Source organism: Moschus berezovskii, chromosome 15, assembly GCF_049115385.1.
Source record: "Moschus berezovskii isolate FMDL1 chromosome 15, NW_MosBer_1.0, whole genome shotgun sequence".
Taxonomy (NCBI): Eukaryota; Metazoa; Chordata; class Mammalia; order Artiodactyla; family Moschidae; genus Moschus; species Moschus berezovskii.
The window spans coordinates 4168341-4187326 of record NC_142474.1 but is presented as its reverse complement, the minus strand read 5'-3'; the positions used below and the strand labels follow the sequence as shown (position 1 = coordinate 4187326).

The 18986-nt window shown below is 52.3% G+C and overlaps 1 protein-coding gene across 3 annotated transcripts in view; it reads right to left on the bottom strand.

Moving 5' to 3' along the window:
- The window catches only part of ATP9A (ATPase phospholipid transporting 9A), a 135356-nt gene that overhangs the window by 67288 nt on the left and 49082 nt on the right, over nucleotides 1-18986 (bottom strand). For all 3 annotated transcript variants that reach the window (XM_055393700.2, XM_055393707.2, XM_055393716.2), the window contains exons 5-10: nucleotides 11748-11806; nucleotides 10426-10477; nucleotides 8268-8362; nucleotides 6907-6987; nucleotides 5879-5954; nucleotides 907-983 (exon numbers count right to left, since the gene is read on the bottom strand). In XM_055393700.2, coding sequence (XP_055249675.2) covers nucleotides 907-983; nucleotides 5879-5954; nucleotides 6907-6987; nucleotides 8268-8362; nucleotides 10426-10477; nucleotides 11748-11806 — 440 coding nt within the window. The remainder of the gene's footprint in view (nucleotides 1-906; nucleotides 984-5878; nucleotides 5955-6906; nucleotides 6988-8267; nucleotides 8363-10425; nucleotides 10478-11747; nucleotides 11807-18986) is intronic.

The following is an 18986-nucleotide window of genomic DNA, read 5'->3' as shown; positions in this document are numbered from 1 at the left end:
AGGATCGAACCTCAGTCTCCTGCATTGGCAGAGGATTCTTTACTGCTAAGCCACCTGGGAAGCCCCTCAGGACCCAATACGTCATTTTAAAACTTTTAAAATGTTATGTATTCATACATAGGCAGTCCTTGTTTAACTGCAGTGAGCCTTGCAAATACCGTGTTTTTTTTAACAAATTGACGGTGTGTGGCAACCCTGTATTGCCAGATGACTGTTAGTATTTTTTAGCAATAAAGTATTTCTAAAGTAAAGTATGTACATTTTTTGACACAATGCTTTTACTTCACACTTAACAGACTACAGAATAGTGTAAGCATAACTTACATGCACTGGGAAACCAAAATATTCATGTGACTTGCTTTGTAGTGATACTCACTTGACATGGTGGTCTGGAAGCCAACCGTAGTATTTTCAAACACGTATTTGAATACGTGCTTATGTATGGTGTGTGTGTAAATATACATGTGGGCTTCCCAGGTGGTGATGGGGTAAAGAATCTGCCTGGCAGTGCAGGAGACTAAGAGACGCAAGTTCAATCCCTGGGTCGGGAACATCCCCTGGAGGAGGGCATGGCAACCCACTCCAGCATTCTTGCCTGGAGAATCCCATGGATGGAGTTGCCTGGCAGGCTACAGTCCATGGGGTGGCAGAGTCAGACACGACTGAGGCGACTTAGCACAGCACACACACACGTGCACACACACACACATGTGCACACACACGTGTACACGCACACACACACACTTGTGCACAAACGTACACAAAAAGTAAATTTATACAAATGAGGTCACTCTTTTAGGGGTTCCTGTTTTTGAGTCCTGCTCCTCACCCCACCAACACCAATCACCAAACCACATTACTCAGAAAATTCTGGCAAGAAAACACATCCTACAACCGTGTACACACCTTACTGCGAGGATTCGAGGTATTCATGACACTCCGGAGTTCTCTCCCCGTGTAAAGGACAACACCCACCACAGTACCTAAGACAAAGGAAGCAACCCAGAGAAACGTGAGTACAGACAGGCAGGCTTCCAGAGGGTCTGACGCGCTCGAGAGCACCTCTTCTCAGTCCAGCGTCCGCAGTGTGAGACAGTCCCCAAGTTCACACCAGGGCCAACCAACGTCCGAGTCCACACAGACGGCAGAGAAGCTCCTAGCCACATGTGGCCATTCACATCTAAATTCACTGAAAAAGAAAGTGAAACACAGCCCCCATTTTCATTAGCCTCATTTCAGGCTCAACGGCCACAGAAGGGCAGTGGGGCCATCTGGGTCGGTGAAGGCACAGGGCATCCCCCCTACTGCTGAAAGCGCCACTGGTAGGGCTTCCCTGCAGGTCCCGTGGAGAAGATCTGCCCGGCCATGCAAGGGACAGCAGCTCGATCCCAGGTCTGGGAAGATCCACATGCCTCGGGGTAACTCCCCGCGCCCCACCTCCTGAGCCCATACCCTAGAGCCCGCGTGCCGTAACTGCTGAGCCAGGTACACAGCACCCACGCACGGCAACAAGCAGCGCTGCGGCAACAGGAAGCCCACTCTCTGCAACTGGAGCCAGCCCAAGTGCAGCAACGAAGGTCCAGTGCAGCCAAAATTAAATTAATTAAGAAAAAAGCACCACTGGGCACTGCTGGCCTGTGGGCCTGCCGCCTCAGAGAGCAGGCGAGGGGGGGCGGGGGTTTGTCCTTTATGCCACTGGCCTCACAGGCTTCCAGAGGGGCCTGCAACCTCACAAACCACCCTGGAATCTATGAGCACGCCCCTTATCAGAGCATGTTCTTCCCACGGACTGTGACTCCGCTCAGAGGCAGTGTGCAACCAGAACCTTTGGCAGACGTCCGTCTGGATGGCAGTTCTGTCCTGAGAATGCCCCTACCCCTTCCGTCCATCCCTCCATCATCTTTCGTTTTTCACAAAGACACCAACTGTTATAAACCCCAAAAGCCCATTAACCTGAGAAAAGATGTCTACCCTACTCAAAAACAAAAAAAATGGGAAACTCTTATTCCCATCCTCGTAATAAAAATTCAGACGCGTGAGAACGTCAGCGTGAGCCAAGAAGTGGGGAAGCGGACTGGCACACACGCTGCTGGCTGGGGCGTCCGCTGGAATAGCCTATCTGGGGAGGAGAACTGGCAATATCCATCAAAACCGTACCTCTGTCTCCCCTCTTCAGGGTGTGCCAGGAAAACGCTCCACACAGCGGGGCAGGTAGGGAGTCAAGAAGGGCAGCAGCAGCCCAGTCAGCACGGGGCTGGCGGCACCCCGATAAAACCAGGAGAGAAACGGACAGGAGGGAGCGCCGAGGGGGCCAGCGTGCGCCGGAGACCAGGGATGCAGGCTCATCCAAGCTGAAACCACCAAGCGCTCGGGGACGATCCCAGGAATACAAACAGCCTGGTCTCCGCGGGATAAAGGAAATCCTTAAGCTTCTCTCCTCTGGCCCCTCAGCTCTTGGCAGGCACCAGCAGAGGGACGCACCCAAACCGCCGAAAGATTTGAACAGAGTCGCTAAAGGAGCGCAACCCCAGGTGGAGTGCGGGGCCGGGGCTCTCGAGCGGAGACCCCGGGGAGACACTGAAGGCCCTGAGTCCGATACACTGTCTCCTGCACGACCGCGGTTCCCTTCCAGGGAGGCGCTCAGCACATGGAGGGCCGACGAGAGCGCCTGCTGCTCCCAGGCAGATGGCAGGCCCCAGCGAGTGCAGGCCGACCCCTGCAGACAGTCGGACAGGGGGAGCTGAGCTTGGGCCGTGCTGGGATGGCCGTGCGCCCATGGCTCTCACATGGATGGGTCCCAATCCCCAGCGTCCAGGGTTCTAGAGAGTCCTAATAACAGGGGCCCGCAAGGGCAGTGTCCCCATCTGGTACTGGCCAATCCTGGAGGCTTCAGAGGCCGCTGGAGATGCCCCCTCCCCCACACCCCTCTGTGCCCAGGACCGTAACTGTCTCCGGGAGATGCAGACCCCAGCCTCAGCCACCCCGCAAAAGCACGCCAGCAGTCCACAGAGCTGCGCTGGTCTGGTCTGCCCAGTGCTCGAAAGCTTTGTTTCTCTAACTTCTGGCTGTGCTGGGTCTTCACTGCTGCAGGTGGGCTTTCTCGAGCTGCAGGGAGTTGGGGGGGGGGTGGCTACTCTCGAGTTGCGGTGCACGGGCTTAGGTGTCCCATGGGACACGGAACCTTCTCAGACCAGGGACTGAACCCACGTCCCCTGCATTGGCAGGTGGATTCTTAACTGCTGGACCACCAGGGAAGTCCCTAAAGGTTCTGAAGTAGTTGCCAACTTTTAAATACAGGAGATTTCATATTAAAATATACATATAGACAGAGACTTCTGGCTTCTTCTGGAAAACTGGAAGGTCTGAGGCCACTGGGTCTGCAGTCCTCACCGCATCTCCAACAGGTGCTGAGCTCAGCCACCGTGTTTGGCCAGGCTCCCGCTTTCCGCTCATCACAGTCCCCACTCAGTCCTGAAGACCCCTGACCTGCGCCCCTCCACTCCCCCAGACCCCGACCCCACTTCTGAGGCTATGTCCCCGGCGGCTCCCCTCACACGGCCGCTCCCTCGACCGCCTGCCCACTGTGGTGTCCACTCCATCCTGCCCGCCAGGATCTCCAACTGGCCAGGCTGCTAGGTTGGGTATTTCCCCCAGCCCCTCAGACCCTCCACTGCAGTGTGCTGCTGCCGGGGACCTCTGACCCCGTCTGAGACGAGAGAGAGGGTGAGCCCAAGAGAGGGAGGATCCGACGCGTTTCCAGCAACCAGACACTGCTCTGACACGAGTGTGATTCCAGGACAAGCCCCGAGGAACAGGGTACAGACCAGCAGGCATTATCAGCCCCACGTGGGCCATACTTCAGCCCCAGCAGGGCCACCGACTGACCTGCTGCACACTGGGGTGGGGGCAGGGGCTCAAGAAACTGCCCCTTTCCACTGAGAGTCTGAGAAGAACTGGGATCCGCGACACCCAGGTTCCGCTTCTGCTGAGCCCCACCAGCCTCTCTCATCATCACCCCAGTGACTCCTCAGCCTAGCAGCCCAGTTACCATGGCAACTGCATCCTCTTACAGACTAACGCCAGCCAATGCAGCTGGACCCTCAGCATTGCCTGGCAAGCTTTTTTATTTTAAATTTTCAACTGATAACAGTGGAGTGATCAAGACACGGGAATTAGATTCTGAAGGGAACACACAAATGAAATCTCAGATAATTAAGATTACTCTCGAGGGCTGCTTCTGGAGTTGAGCACCGGAAGGAGAAAATGGCTTGCATTTAACTCCATGTTTACATTAGAACCAGAGTGCGGTCAGACATCCACCCGGGAAGAAACGGAGGCCAGCTAAAGAAATGGTAACCGCCCAGCTCCTCAGACCCACTGCAAAGCAGACGTCCACTGCAGGGCATGGCAAGTAATGCTTCTGGATTGGGGGTCACGGCTCTCTCTCTCCCCCCACCTCACCAAACACAAAGAATTCACACAAGTGGGGGAAATGCATGTTTTAACTTCACGGTGCGTTTCTGAGGACCCGTGTGGAGTCTTTTCTCCATCTTCAAGGTCTCCCTGTGCCTTCCCTTCTCTTCCTCCCAGGAGACGACCTCCCCGAGGCTGTGTGACCCCAGGCGAGGCTGTGTGACCTCAGGCAAGTCGCTCGACCTCTCTGAGACTCAATTCCTTATTCCATTAAGTGTCCTCGTTTAGTGTTGTCAGATCAAAACGAGAGAATGGAAGAGAAAACACTCTGTGAACAAACAGTGCCTGATAAATAAGCCTTCTTATTGCTAATCTCTGAAATTAAGGCTGAGAAGCTGAGCTCATCTCTGCCCACGGGCACGGATTCTGTGGATGGCAGCCTGTGCAGAGGCCGTGCTGGTCCTGCTCCTTTCAGAGAGCATCCTGGCTGAGCGTCTGCTGTGCTGAAGAGCCATAGAGCAGCAGCGAGCAGAGGGAGACTGGCTAGGAGGGAAAGTGAGGCACGGCACGAACTTCTCCCATAGAGACAGGACGATGGCAGCAGTGGAATTACACATTAATGACAGTATATACTATTACATATCAGGTTGGCCAAAAAGTTCGTTTGGGTTCTTCATAAGGTGTTACGGAAAAACCCAAACAAACTTTTTGGCCAACCCAATGACGTATATGATACAGTGATGACAGGGGGACAGAGTTCTGCTTCTGGGGAAAGTGCCTGGGCTCGAGTCCCAACTTTGCCTTTACGTGCTGTGGGACCTTAGGCAAGTCACTTACCCTTACCGACCCTCAGTTCCCCTATCTGCAGCACGGGGGTGATGCCAGCGCCTGCCCACGGGGCACTGCTGGGGGGTGAAGTGAACCACGCCACCCACAGTAGGTGCCGACAGACTGGCGGCCAACCATCATCCCTGCAGCTGCCCCAGGCGGGCTCAGCCCCTGGAGCCCTTCCGCCCAGCTGCACCCCAGGGTCCCAACCTTTCCCTCCTGTGCCTCAGCAGGCCATCCCGCAAACTCTGGAGCGCAGAGGACCAGACAATTTCTGTCACCTGGGAGTCTCCGACGCCAGGGCGCCATCAGGACCAGCTGGGCAGCCCTCATGGACATCCAGGCTGACCCGCTTTCTGGTACAGATTAGGACATCAATCTCACGTGGCAATTAGGGGCTATTCCCAGAGCGGACGCTGTGGCCGAGTCCACAGGCCAGGGCGGCCTCCCCTCCAGACGCCTCCAAGCACCGGGGGGCAATTAGATGGCCGTTTCATTCCCTGGGGGTGAGGAGCCAGTGGAAAATGCCATTTGACCAACAGCTCATTTTCCCAACTGACAGATGATTATTCTCATTATACCGAAGGATCTGCTTTCCTCTTCAGATTGCTAACACATTCCTCCGCGAGGCTGGTACCTGATGCGCTGACTGTGCCGGCCCATAGCGCGTTCTCTATGCTCAGGCTCTCGCTGACCGGGGGGTCGCTATCCTCCTGCAAAAGAGCAGATGGACACAGGCTGACCCACCCGGGCTGCACGGAGCCCGCTGCGGTCTCGGCCTGCTCTTTCCAAGAAAGGAAGAAAGGGTGACCCCCACATTTGGAAGCCAACAGCCCAGCCTGGAGAGAAGGACCAAACTCATAAACCCTCATCCTTGGTGTTTCAGCCCCACAGAAATACTTGAAAACAGTGGTTCGTGATTTAAGAAATGCAAGCTTCCAGCACTGGAGAAACATTTCACAAGGTGGGAATGCTAATGTAGAGGAAAAGCCATCAGAAACAGCCCTTTGCTGGCCTGAGGGCTTCTAGAACAAGAGCAGGAACAATTCAATACGGGTTCCATAAACCTATTATCTCAGGTGCTTAAAATAACTCAAATCCAAATTTAATTTCTATTCTGAAAGGTTGGGATATGTTTTAAAAGTTATAACCATGGTGGACAGGACTTGGAGGATACTCATTGGAAAAGACCCTGATGCAGGGAAAGACTAAAGCCGGAGGAGGAGGGGACAACAGAGGATGAGATGGTTCAATGGCACCACCAACTCAAAGGACATGAGTTTGAGCCAATTCCGGGAGATGGTGATGGACAGGGATGCCTTGCATGCTGCAGCCCATGGGGTCCCAGAGAGTCAGAGATGACTTAGTGATGAACAACAGCAATGAATGGGCTCACGTGAAAAAGAAAGTGTAACGTTAATTACAAGAACACTTGGCTCTAAGTAGTCAGGTGATGAAAGCTGTTGGGAGGCTGGAAGAAACTCCCAGTTGTGTTGCTTTTACTGAGAAGCAATATGTCAGTTTTCAAGGTGGAGTCTTCTGATGGGGACGATACCCGCCCCGTGACACAAAGCTATGCCCCAACAAAGCCCTGCTGGCACTGGGCCCACACCCCGGTCACGCACAGCCCCAGGTGGGACCCTGCGCCCCTCGAGGCCTACTCACGCGGGTGAAGGTCCCCACGAAGTTGTGAATGTCGATGTTTGGCTCTTCCGCATACACATGTGAGCGAATCTGAAGAAGGTCCTGTCCCAAGGGGGTGACATTTTGGAGATAAAGTCAGCGCATGATTAAAAGGGATTTGGGGACGCGTCCACTGTTTTTCAAAAGCAACTGTACTTTCCAAACAGGCCCTCAAAACCACGGGGCAGGTGGAAAAAAAGAAGGAAACCTTCCAGCAAGTTAGTCTGGGAGTCTCTACCTGCAAGATCCCCGAACACCCTGAAGCCCTAAAGGGGAGAGTCTGTGTTTATCTGGCTTTTCCAGAACTAACTGACGGTGCACACCCCTCCCCATCTGCGACACTCTCGCTCACAAGAGCCATTCAAACCCACCGAAGCCCTCGCTCATTCAACAAAGGGCCGAAGGGCGTAGACTTTATGCAAAGCCTCGGAAAGGGCAGAGAGGTGAACAAGTGTGCAAGAACACCTCACACCCATTAGGGTAGCTACTGTCAAACACAGGAAAGAGGACTAACTTTCCTGGTGTCCAGCGGCTAACAGCCACCTGCCAATGCAGGGGACACGGGTTCAACCCCTGGTCCGGGAACCCCCCACATGCCTCACTTGGGGCGACTCAGTGAACGAGCCTCGACTACCAGATCCATCCTCTAGAGCCCGGGCTCCCCAAGAACAGAAGCCAGCCCGATGAGAAGCCGCACCCTGCAACCAGAGAGCAGCCTCCGCTCACCGCAACTGCAGAAAGTCCACACAGCAACCAAGACCCGGCCCCGCCAGAAAAAATAAATAAATGAGGTTTCAAAAGGGAATGAAACCCCAGGGACTTTGCACACAAGGCAGGAGTGGATCTGCATGCTCCTGGAGAGGGGGGAGGGCCGGGGTCGGAAGGCGGAGCTGGAGCCGGCGGGCACGCGGACAGAGCGAGAGGGAAATCCATCAGAATCAGTCCTTTCGCTGGCCTGTCTGAGGGCTTCCAGAACAGGGCAGGGCCTCCGCAGAGAGACAAGAGCCGCAGAACCGAGTCCCGGTGGCCGATGCCCTCCGAGAGCCTGCGCAGAGAAGCGCATGCCCTGCGCTGCCTTTTAATTTCATGCCAGGTGCTTTGTCAAGGTTTCTTAAGGGCTGGAGCTGCCCGCCAGAGACCATCAACCCCATCGGCCAGATCGGGGTTCACAAGGCCGCACAGCCCGCAACCAGCGAGTGCCCAAGACACCAGGAGGATCCGGGGCCCCCGCAGCCCCGCCTCAGTGCAGACGGCCCCCCATGTGGCCCCTGAGGTGGGCATCAAAGCCCCACCCGGACACGGCCGTTGGGGGGGGGGGTACTTCTGCAGGGAAAGCTACTCACGGCGGCGGTGGGCAGCCTCTGCGTGCAGGCCACGGGAAGCCGAAGCTTCCAGTCTGTCTCCCCGTCCAGCTGATCCGTCCGCAGGAAGCAGGACCCTGTGGAGGTAAGAGGGGGCACCCCCTGTGTACCTGTGGGTCAGGAACCCCCCCACCGCGGGGGCGCCGACAGCTCCTGCTCGGGTCTGTGTCAGGACAGTTGGCCAGCGGCCAAGAGGGAAGAAGTAATACCTGACTTCCCACTTTCGCCATCAGCTCTGGGTTCAAATCCCCGCTCCTCCACTCTCAGCGGGAGCCGGGGCTGGGCTCCTGACCGTGCTAAGCCTCAGCCTGTCATGTCTGTAAACTGGGGAGAAACGCAGACCTCACAAGCTGGTTGTAGAGGATCCAGTGGGGGTGATCATACCCCCAGACAGCGGCTGGCACAGGCTCACCAGCACTCGAGTCTATGAGGTGCAGGTGTTACGAGCATCTTCTCAGGAACTGAACCTCCTGGGTTCAAGGCTCCACGGCTCCCTAGCTGTGCATCTTGAGGCAGCTACTTCCTATGAGCCTCAGTCTCCTCGCGTGCACAGATGAGGCTATCAGAGTGCCGACTCACAGTGTAAGGACTAGCAAGCTGCTTCATGCAAACTGCGCAGACCCGGGAAGGACCACGGCGCCGTCGGCTGTGACTCCACCTGCCCGCGTGACGGGTGCAGTTTCAGCCTGATGTGTGCACGTCTGAGCAGTCAGTCAGCTCCCTGTTTCTTCCGACGGAGGAGCCACCGAGTATCCCGACACTGCAGGGAAGACTGCTGAGAACTTTCAGGAAGATCCCTTCCAGTCCATCTATTTGTGTGTTTTTTGTTTTTGGAAAAAAAAGAACACTTCTGGGACCCTAAGCCATTTTCACTGATAAGGACACAAGGACGAGCCTAAGGACAAAGTTGTTTTAAAGGCTGTTTTAATGGAGTATATCCCACGCACCCTGGATGATTTAATGTATCATTAATATATTCTGGCCACCTGAAGCAAAGAGCCAACTCACTGGAAAATACCCTGAGGCTGGAAAAGACCCAGGGCAGGAGGAGAAGGGAGCGACAACCGACATGAGATGGTTGGATAGACATGAGTCTGAGCAAACCCTGGGAGACAGTGAAGGACAGGGAAGCCTGGTGTGCCGCAGTCCGTGGAGTCACAAAGAGTTGGACACGACTGAGCGACAGAACAAGAACAACGAATTAAATATGAAACCTCATCCTCACTTTTATCCAATTTATCACGCAATTAGGTTGCAGCAAGCTCAAAAGAATACAAACGTGGATTTTTCTGAGGTTCAAAGATCTCTGCTTCTGCCTGCTAGGCAAGAGAAAAATGGCCTTGTGTCCTAAGAACAGCTTAAACAACAAAAATAAAAAGGAGATTTGAATCAACTGATGAGGCGGGCAGGCGGCAGAGGGGGCAGCCACCCCGGGGAATACAGCTGGGCCTCCAGCCCTGCTGGGGACGCAGGACCTGTGCCGGCCAAGGGTCCGGCATCATTTCATGTGAGGGACGTGAGGATCTGTAGATTTGGTACCCACGGGGTGTTCCTGGAACCAACGCCCCTGGGACACAGAGAGACGACAGTAACTGTGACATGTAGGGTCTTGAAGGAGACTGGAGAGGGTCACTCAGGCAAACGGGCTGTAACAACAAATAACCGGACGGGCAGGGGCGACCGTGGCCCCACCGCTCACGAGTCAAGGCTGGGGGGAGGCCACCGCCCTCTCTCCTGCCCCACCTGGCAACACACCTCCCTGCATCTTCTCCGAAGAGAGTCTGCTGCTGTTGGCTGCCGTGTGTTCGACACACTTCCTCATCCTGCCAACTCCAGAGTTTGAGCTGAATGCAGCCTGGCACGGGGGAGGGGGGTACGCCCCGCCACAGTGTGTGACCCCCCAGCGGTGACTCAGCAGAGGTCCCGCTGTCTCTGTCGTGATCTGAAGCTGTTGACCTGCACGCACCAAGCCCCCGCCCCCCTCTTTTTTTAAAGACTGCTCTATGAAAAGAAGCATTTTTGGTTTGCCTCCATGGCTCCGCAATGATCATCTACTTTTGTTACATTTTCAAATGATTATTTTGCCAAATCACCACTGAAAGGTTAATGGCTGTTTCTAAGATTGATCCCAGATGCTTACCGTTTTTCTCTGATGTCCTCAGGAAGATCATGTCGGCAGGGACCCGCTGGTTCTGTGTTATGAACAGAGAGACTGTTACCATGAGTGCCCCTGGGTGGGGGATTCACACCCCACTACGCCCCGGCCCCCTCAGCAGTGGGTGGCGGGGGGGACCAAAACCCACAGCCGCTTTTAAGTGTCTGCCTTTGTCGGAGACAGATCTGGGGATTTATCCTGTTTTTGAATCTGAAAAATCTTGCACTGCTGCTGTTACACTGCTAATCCCCTATTGAAATCTTATCTCAGAAAGAGACCTTCCCATTTTCTGGCGAATCCAACCATTATCTCCTGCAACTGAAGCCCATGGACCCAGGGGGCCCAAAGCCTGCTCCCCAAGCTGGCTCTCGTCCAGGCTGTCTGTCTGCCTAAACTAAAGACAGACATACGCTAGGCTCATCTTTCTGCTTCTACCAGTTTTCTGGCTTGATGTTTGGCTGTGAGAGGGATTTAAATAAGGAAGTCAAGTAGGAAGAAGCAAAAAAAAGCCACACTCAAAAAAAAGAGGGTCGCCCACAGCAACCCTGATGAAAGTGTGTCAGAGCAGAAAGAGGTCTGCGAGGGTCTTCGCAGCTGCCACTCAGGAGAGCTTTGCTTTACCTCAAATCAACTGTGAGTTCTTAGATTTAATCCTTTTAAAAGAGCAGAGTTCACTTCCTACAGAAATGAGTTGAGAGGCAGTCCTTTCCTAATCAAGTATGATTCCAAGACTCTCCGGGGCCACCCCCGAATCCAGCGCCTCCCAGCGTACCCAGTGCCAGGAGCTATGAGCCTTGGCTGCAGTAACAAACACAACAGCAGCGCTGTTTTTAAAATGCATTTGTGGCCTTCTTACCGTTCTCATGCCACCGAGCCCCTACTCCCCATAAAACGACAGAAAAACACAATGTTTAAGTCAAAAATACGCAACCTAAAATGGCTCAACGGGCAAATGATAAATATGTTTATGTGCTGATACAGGCAGCGGGCCTCTAGGAAAAATCTTTATGACGAGTTAAAAACAAAAAGAAGACTCCCAAACAGGGAATACATCAAGCAGGAAACCAAAGCTTATACTCTTCGTGTTTGTAAGTGGGATTTCTGGCTAAGCAGCGCAGAAACCTTGAAACATTGTTTTGTGTGTGTGTCTCATGTTTCTCCCAGGCAAAGGTGCTGGGGAGAGCCCAGCAAGCTTATGGCCACAGATACAGGAATCGCACGGCAGGATTCGTGAAGTGGGTGCAACCACGTCCCGCGCGTGCGCACCCACACAGCAGCCGTCACAAGCCAGGAGACTCCACTCTCACCTTCTCGACGATGATAAGGTCTCCCACCTGGATGCTGGAGCTCTTCACCTTCACCGTCCCTGCAATGAGACAGGCCCACGATATAGCACGTCTGAATTCAAGTCCTCGTGTCTCTACAGAGCGTCCGCCAGCCTGCAAACCCTGAAGGATGTGCCCCCAAAACCCAGCAACTGCAGTGTCTCCTGCCTCTCTGAGAAAAGGTTCATCTGCTACAGAGACCAATTAAAAACCTGATCCCCACTTCTGAGAGCCCTGGAAGGACTCACAGGCCTCAAGTCAGATCTTCTGTCCTAATGGCACCTTAGAAGCTATTCTGAATCAGCACTATAAAAGATTCATTCAGCCTCACACACACAGAGAAATGGGGAAGAAAATTCAAAGGCAGATCCATGGTCAAAAGATCAACAGTGAATTCTCAGCACCACCAAAAAGAAAGAAGTTAACCCAAAATGACTTTTTAAAATTTGCAGTTGCTATACAGTATGGTTCTGTCTCAGACAGTAAAGAATCTTCCTGCAATGCAGGAGACTCTGCTTCCATCCCTGGGTCAGGAAGATCCCTTGGAGAAGGGAATGACCCAGTCTAGCATTCTTGACTGGAGAATCCCATGGACAGAGGAGCCTGGTGGGCTACAGTCCACGGTGTTGCAAAGAGTCAGACATGAGTTAGTGACTCAACAACAAAAAACAACAAATGGTTTATATGATTATAATCAGACCACACAACTCTGGCTGGATGCTTATCTGGATAAATAATAACAGCCTACATTAAACGTGGATTCCATGCTAAGTGCTATAAACACATTGACATCCTGATGGCTTCACTTCCTCCTCTCAATGGCCATCAGAAAAGATAGTATCTCTAGCTTTCAGACAAGGGAAGTGGGCTCAAAGAGGCCCCACCTCACAGAACAGGTAAGCACCAAGAAGCACAGCCCCACCTGACTTCAGAGGAAGGAAGAAAAAACAGGAAATTCAGTTCAACTCAAAAAGCATTTACTGAAGTGCCACGGTCTAGGAATTCAAAGAAGACAGTCCCCTCATCCTAAAAAAGCCACAGTCCCATGCAGGAGTCAACAAAGGCGTCCTGGGAAGCGCAGGACAGTAGACAGTTTAGGTTCTGCAGCCAATAAACAAACTCAAGTCTCCCAACAACTGTTCTCCCCAAAGGAGAGTCTTTTGTGTGTTTATGTTGGACAATGTAAAGACCATTCCGGGCTGCCGGGCCAAGGTGGTGGGCTGCATTTGGCCTACCAGCTGTAGTCTGCAAACCCGTGAGCTGTGAGAAAGACAGCAGGATAGATGCTGTGAGTGCAAAGCAGAGTGTGGAAGGACAGGAGTTCGGCGGGCGCAGGAAGGAAGCAGGAAGGAAGGAGGCCGCCCCCCTGGAGGAGGACTGAGAACAGTGGCTGGCACCCCGAAGGCACGTGACGACTCACCCCACGCTCAAGCCCCTGAGCTGAATGCCTGCTGGAGGCCAGGGGCTCCCAGGGTGGGCTCCGTGGACTTGCACCCATGGAGCAGCGCGGAGGAGGCAGGAGACACATAATAAGTGAACGGGGTGGGGCACGGGGAGGGGTCAACAAGTACTTTACAGAAGAGCTGAGGCCAGACCTGACCAGACGATTTTGCTACCAGCATCGGGAAAAAGGCAAGAGATGGGAAAGAGATGTGTGAGCAGAACACGTATGTGAGTGGCCGCAAGCTGGAACTCCTTCAGCAAGACCAGAAGCATGGCATGGAGCACAGAGATGAAGGTCTGTGGGCGGCCAGGTGGCCCAGCACCCTGTGAACAAGCCTGCGGAGGACGCGGGTCTGTACTCTCGTGATGGACGGGATTCCCACACGAGGCAGCAACACCACCAAAATCTTCATGCTGCTGGCACCTCCCATTAGGCCCATTTAATAAGTCCTGGGGTCCTGAATCTGCTGTCCCCCACCGTGGGCTCCTTCATCCGACATACACCCAACGTTCAGCCACCAAGAACGTGGGTGCGCAGCTCAGATTATTTTATCTGACACTTTTCACATCATTTAATGCCATGGGTCTTTCCAGTAATTCATCACTGCTGAAATGCTTCAAAGCATTCCGAAGACTTCAACTGAAACAATTCTTTTTCAGAGGTTCCACAGGGTTTGATCTTTAACTGATGTTTGTCCTTAATTAAATTTTGTCATGGTAACAGTGAGGACACCTGGTGCTAAGAGGGCAGCTCTCAAGCACGAATGACATCCAGAAACCACGGTGTGGAAGGCTCTCAAGATGGCTAGCCGGTCCCAGCCAGACCCTCCCGCCCCCGGAAAGGGAGACTCCCATAGAGCCTTGCTTTCACAAAGCAGAACTCCAGCCAACAGCCTGAGCCGGGGCGCCCTCGGAACCTACTCGCCTTAAGCATCTGCAGAGGGCACCTGCGCTAACCCTAAGAGCCAGCTCATCAGAAACGCATGAGTGAACAGGGGGTGTGAAGCAGAAAATTCTCTTCCTGCCTGAACAATGCTTCTGGCCCCACCAGGGGGGGAACGGGGAAAACCGCATCACAGACACGCTGCTCTTTCTGAGCAGCTTACCAAGGGCCTTCCTGGAGGGAAGACCGTAAATTCAGCACGTCCCCTACCCCCAGCCCCTGGTGCCCGTAAGCTTTTCCTGCTTTTCCTTCGCCTGAGTTCACCCCAACTTTCCCAAACATAAATTTACACGTTGTCTTTGGTGCTCTCACTGGAATTCATGCTGGTGGCCTGACCCAAACCATCCCTGAGCCTGTGTTCTGATCTTCAAGACCTACTCACACATTTTCTCCCAACGGCCAACCCTAAGCAGAACACTTATAATTCTTATTAAATAATAACTGCATCTGGATGTGCGTTGGGATGTGAGCAAGACAGAGGACAAAACCAGGGGGATTATCCTAAAAAGGTTAATCTAGGGACAGAAGAGATTTATCCTTCTTTTTGGCATAGGTACTTTCTAAATGCTTCACGAAGATTTTCTTGTTTTAAGAGTTAACATGAGGAGCTCTTCCAATGAGAAAAAATATATATAATAAATTAAATTAGCTCCAACCTCTAAATGACCAGGCCCAGACTTTCCCCTTCCACGGCGGGGGTTCTGATTTACGGTCAGTTAATTTGAACTCTGCCTCTCTGTCCATCTGCTCTGCCTCAACAAAAACCCCTTTAATCCACTGCGCTTGCAGAGCGGTCTCTGACCAACCCCAGCAGGCATATCCCTCCAACAAACCCTCCTACTGTAGCGGGCTCCATGTCGGGAGGAGGGCAGTGGAAGGGGGGGGCACCCACCCCACCCCCACCCCCTGGCCCCAAGGTCCCTGGGGAGTCTCAGTCACAGCCCTCTCATTAGCATGTTAGTATTCGGTGGGAGGAGCCTCAGCTTTTCAGGTTCCACACAGGGGGACTCTCAGATTCACCCGCTCCACTGAGCCAACACACAGGCCGGACTATAACTTTGGACACCTCGGGTCGTGCTGCCGTTCTGGGGGGATGAAAACTGTGCAGTTCCCAAGCGTTAAATGGACAGCGGGTGGGAGCTGCTGCACAGCACAGGGAGATGGGCGAGGTGCTCTGTGATGACCCAGAGCCGTGGGACGGTGGCAAGGGGCGGAGGGGGTCCGGGAAGGAGGGGACGCGTGTACACTCACAGCCGGCTCACGCCACTGGACAACAGAGAGCAACACACCCTGCAGAGCCAACCCTCCAAATGAAGAGAAAAGAATGTCCGGCTCACAGCTGCGTGCAGGACACCCACGTACCTGCTCACTCACGAGAAAAGGCGAAACCAGAAGAACCAAAGGAGGGAAAGCAGCCGGAAGGAGAGAGAAGGGGAAGCAGAGATCCATACTTCGATTCCAATGTCACTGGGGGTTTTGCTGCCCACACCCAACATCCGAATGACACGCCCTCTCTCAGGCGGCCTCGAGTGGTAAAGAAGCCGCCGCTGTGGCAGGGCAGAAACGGGGCCAGAGTCAGCGGTGAAGAGCCAAGCACGCGGTGGCTGGGACTAACTCCCAGAAAGAGAAGAGCCTCAAAACTGTGGAAAGGGTCCAAAACACGTGATGTCTAGCCGTGCCTGAGCCGCTGTTCTGAGCATTCCAACGTTCCTGCAGAAAAGGAAGAGCAGAAACGCTCACGCTCGCGCAGAGCTCCCCGTTTTCCTGACAAAGGAGAACGGGGCCCGAAAAATGGCACAGTGCCAGTGACGGTGACCTAGATCTCAGCAGAGACGCGACCCTGAGGCTCCCGGTGGCTCAGTGGCGAAGAGTCCGCCTGCCAATGCAGGGGGCACGGGTTCGACCCCTGGTCCGGGGAGACCCCACAGGCCCTGGAGCGACGAAGCCCGTGGACCACGACGACTCAGCCTGTGCTCTAGACTCGGGAGCCACAACTCCTGAGCCCATGGGCTGCAACTACTGAAGCCCACACGCCCTAGAGCCGGTGCTCTGCAACGAGAGAAGCCACTGCCACGCGAAGCCTGCACACCGCAGTGAAGAGGAGCCCCCCGCGCACTGCAGCGAGAGAACGCCCGGGTGCAGCAACACAGACCCAGCACAGCCAAAAGTACACGAATTGTTCCGAGAGAAAGACAGAGGGAGGCACTCTCCCTCCAGTCCCTTATCGGACGGCAAGAGAATTCTCTCAGCGCCCCACTGGGAAGTCAGCAGATCTACTTCCCAAGGGCTCCCATTTTCTGTTCCCTTTTCCATCTACTCCAGAGACTCCTAAAGCTTCCAGAGACAGAGCGCAGCCCTGTGTATTCATTCATGTGACCTGTGTATTCACGTGGATCCCCTTACCCTTGAGTGAATGGCCTCCTCTTTTCATACCATAATTCTTAATAACTTTTAAACAAGGGACCCTGAATTTTCATTCTGCACCGCAAATTACACAGCTGGTCCTGCACAGGAGTGAAAACATGCACTCACACCTTCTTTACAAAGTGAGAAGATCTGGTCTAGGAACTGAAGACAGAGAACTCCTCACCTTGCCCTCCCAGACCTCCCTTCTCTTTCGGACCCTGTCACACTCAACCTCCAACCTCTTGGCTCTGGGATTTTCACGTATCTTTGCAGAAACGCTACAGAAAGTTGGGTAAGAGATTTTTCAAAGCTTAAGTGGCAGATTGCCGCCGGCCACATCCTAAATCGTGAAACGCCTTCTATAAAATAAATGCGCCCCGTTCCGCTTCAGCCACTTCACGCAAGCCGTCTCGAGTCAGAGTTTATAATGGGGAACAAACTTCCAATTACTAGATCTGTTTATTTCTGCGGAGATGGACCCCCGAGCCTTTCATAAGCAAACCTATTGAGCCCAAACCATGCTTTTCATGGGTGAGAGCTTCAGAATAAGGGCAGTTTGTCTGCACTGCAGAGAGAAACCAGATGTTTTCCTATGAGTCGAAACAAGCAAATGACAATTCAGTCAAACTGCAGAACCGCCCACAAAAAAAAAAAAAAGTAAATTCCAGGGCACTAGTACGTGTGGGTCAATCTTCTGACCCCCGAACACCTCCAGCTATACTTCTATTTTTCATTGTGCACGCAGGACATTAATTGCCTTTGTGGGTCTCTAGCAGCAAGCTCCATGCACTAACCCTGGTTAATGTATAACTCTTTAACTGGCACTCTAATCTGACTGTGACAGTGATGAGTAGTAAATTCTACAGCATGTGTACATTTCCTGGGCTTGACACGAAAACGCCTCTGCAGGCCCGGCAGAGTTCACAGGTTTAAAGTTGATATTTTCGTCTTCCAATCGGGTTGTCTTACATTGCCCAAAGCCGAAGAAAAGACTGTTATGTGAAAACAGGCAAAGGGTGGAAGAGTATTATTATAAATTCCACGGGCCACTTCCTGGGGCTTTTGTTTAAATTAGCGGGAACTTTAAAAAGAAAGGCTGGAGTTTAACAAGTTTATACTCAACAGAGGCTTTTAAAATAAACATATAAATGGTCCTCCGCTGCTTCTGGTGCCCAATAATGATGGAACAGACCGACACCCCCGACAGGGGGTAAATACCTGTTGGGAAAGATAACAGCGAAATTTGCATGTGAGATTTTTTTCTGGGATTGCTTTTTTATTTTGATTAAACAGTAGATCAGTTCACCAGTGATTTGTAATAACATGAATTTTGAGTAGTTTGAAAGAATAAAAGGAACCTTGTAAGTCTGAAATAACAAACTTCGTATCTGTCAGAAAATGTATGGGAAAGTGTTTGGCAAGACCTATTTTAAGTTAAGACTTGTAAAAGCTAATGCTCTGAATCTTAATGAGAGAAGCCTGGGAAGGGAAGTGCTTTGCTTACTGAGCTGTGTTTGAGAACCTCAGTAAAAACCTTTGCAGTAGAGTTTTGCAGCAGGAATATCCAAAAGACCATCACTGAGCAGATGAAAGCTATTTAAGAATAAAATAAGTAAGGTCCTAGTGTTTAGCACAGGAACTAGATTCAACAACCTGTAATAAACCACAGTGGAAAAGAATATATATATGTATCACTGAATCACTGTCCTGTACACCAGAAATTAACGTAACACTGTAAATCAACTATACTTCAGTAAAATAAAATTTTCAGGGAACTGTATTCGATGTCCTGTGAGAAGACACAGCAGAAAGAACACAGAAGGAAGAAATGTCTCCATGTGCCTAACTGAGTCACTCTGCTGTAGCGCAGAGGCTGGCACAACACTGGAAATCAACTATACATCAACCTCAAAAATAAAGTTTAAAACGATTTTTAATAAAAAAGTTTTAAAAGACCATCACTGTAATTCTCTTCTCAAAACAAGTATGAAGCCTTTTTTAGTGTTATCCCATGTCTGGACAGAGTTCATACTTTGAAAGCATAAATGGTACCTGTGTTTAAGAATACAGAGCTTCCGTTGAGCTAATTAACCATTAGCTAAACAACTGCCACAAATGAACCTGTGCTCCCGGCCCCATCCGATCTGACGAACTCCACTGGAATACAAGGTCCGAAAGGAAACACGTATGTCTTTATACCTCAAAATTTAGTCATATTCCCTGCAGTCCTAAATAATGGGGTAAAGTGGATTCTGAATTAAATGTTTAAAAACATATCACTCTCAAATGGAAGTGAGATCCTTGACATTACTCTGTAACTGGCAAAGGGCGCACAGACCAGCATGGAGGGACAATATGGAAAGAATGGGGGAAGGGGGAAGACACGAGTTCCGTTTTTCACAGCACATCTGTCCTAAAAAGCTGGAGAC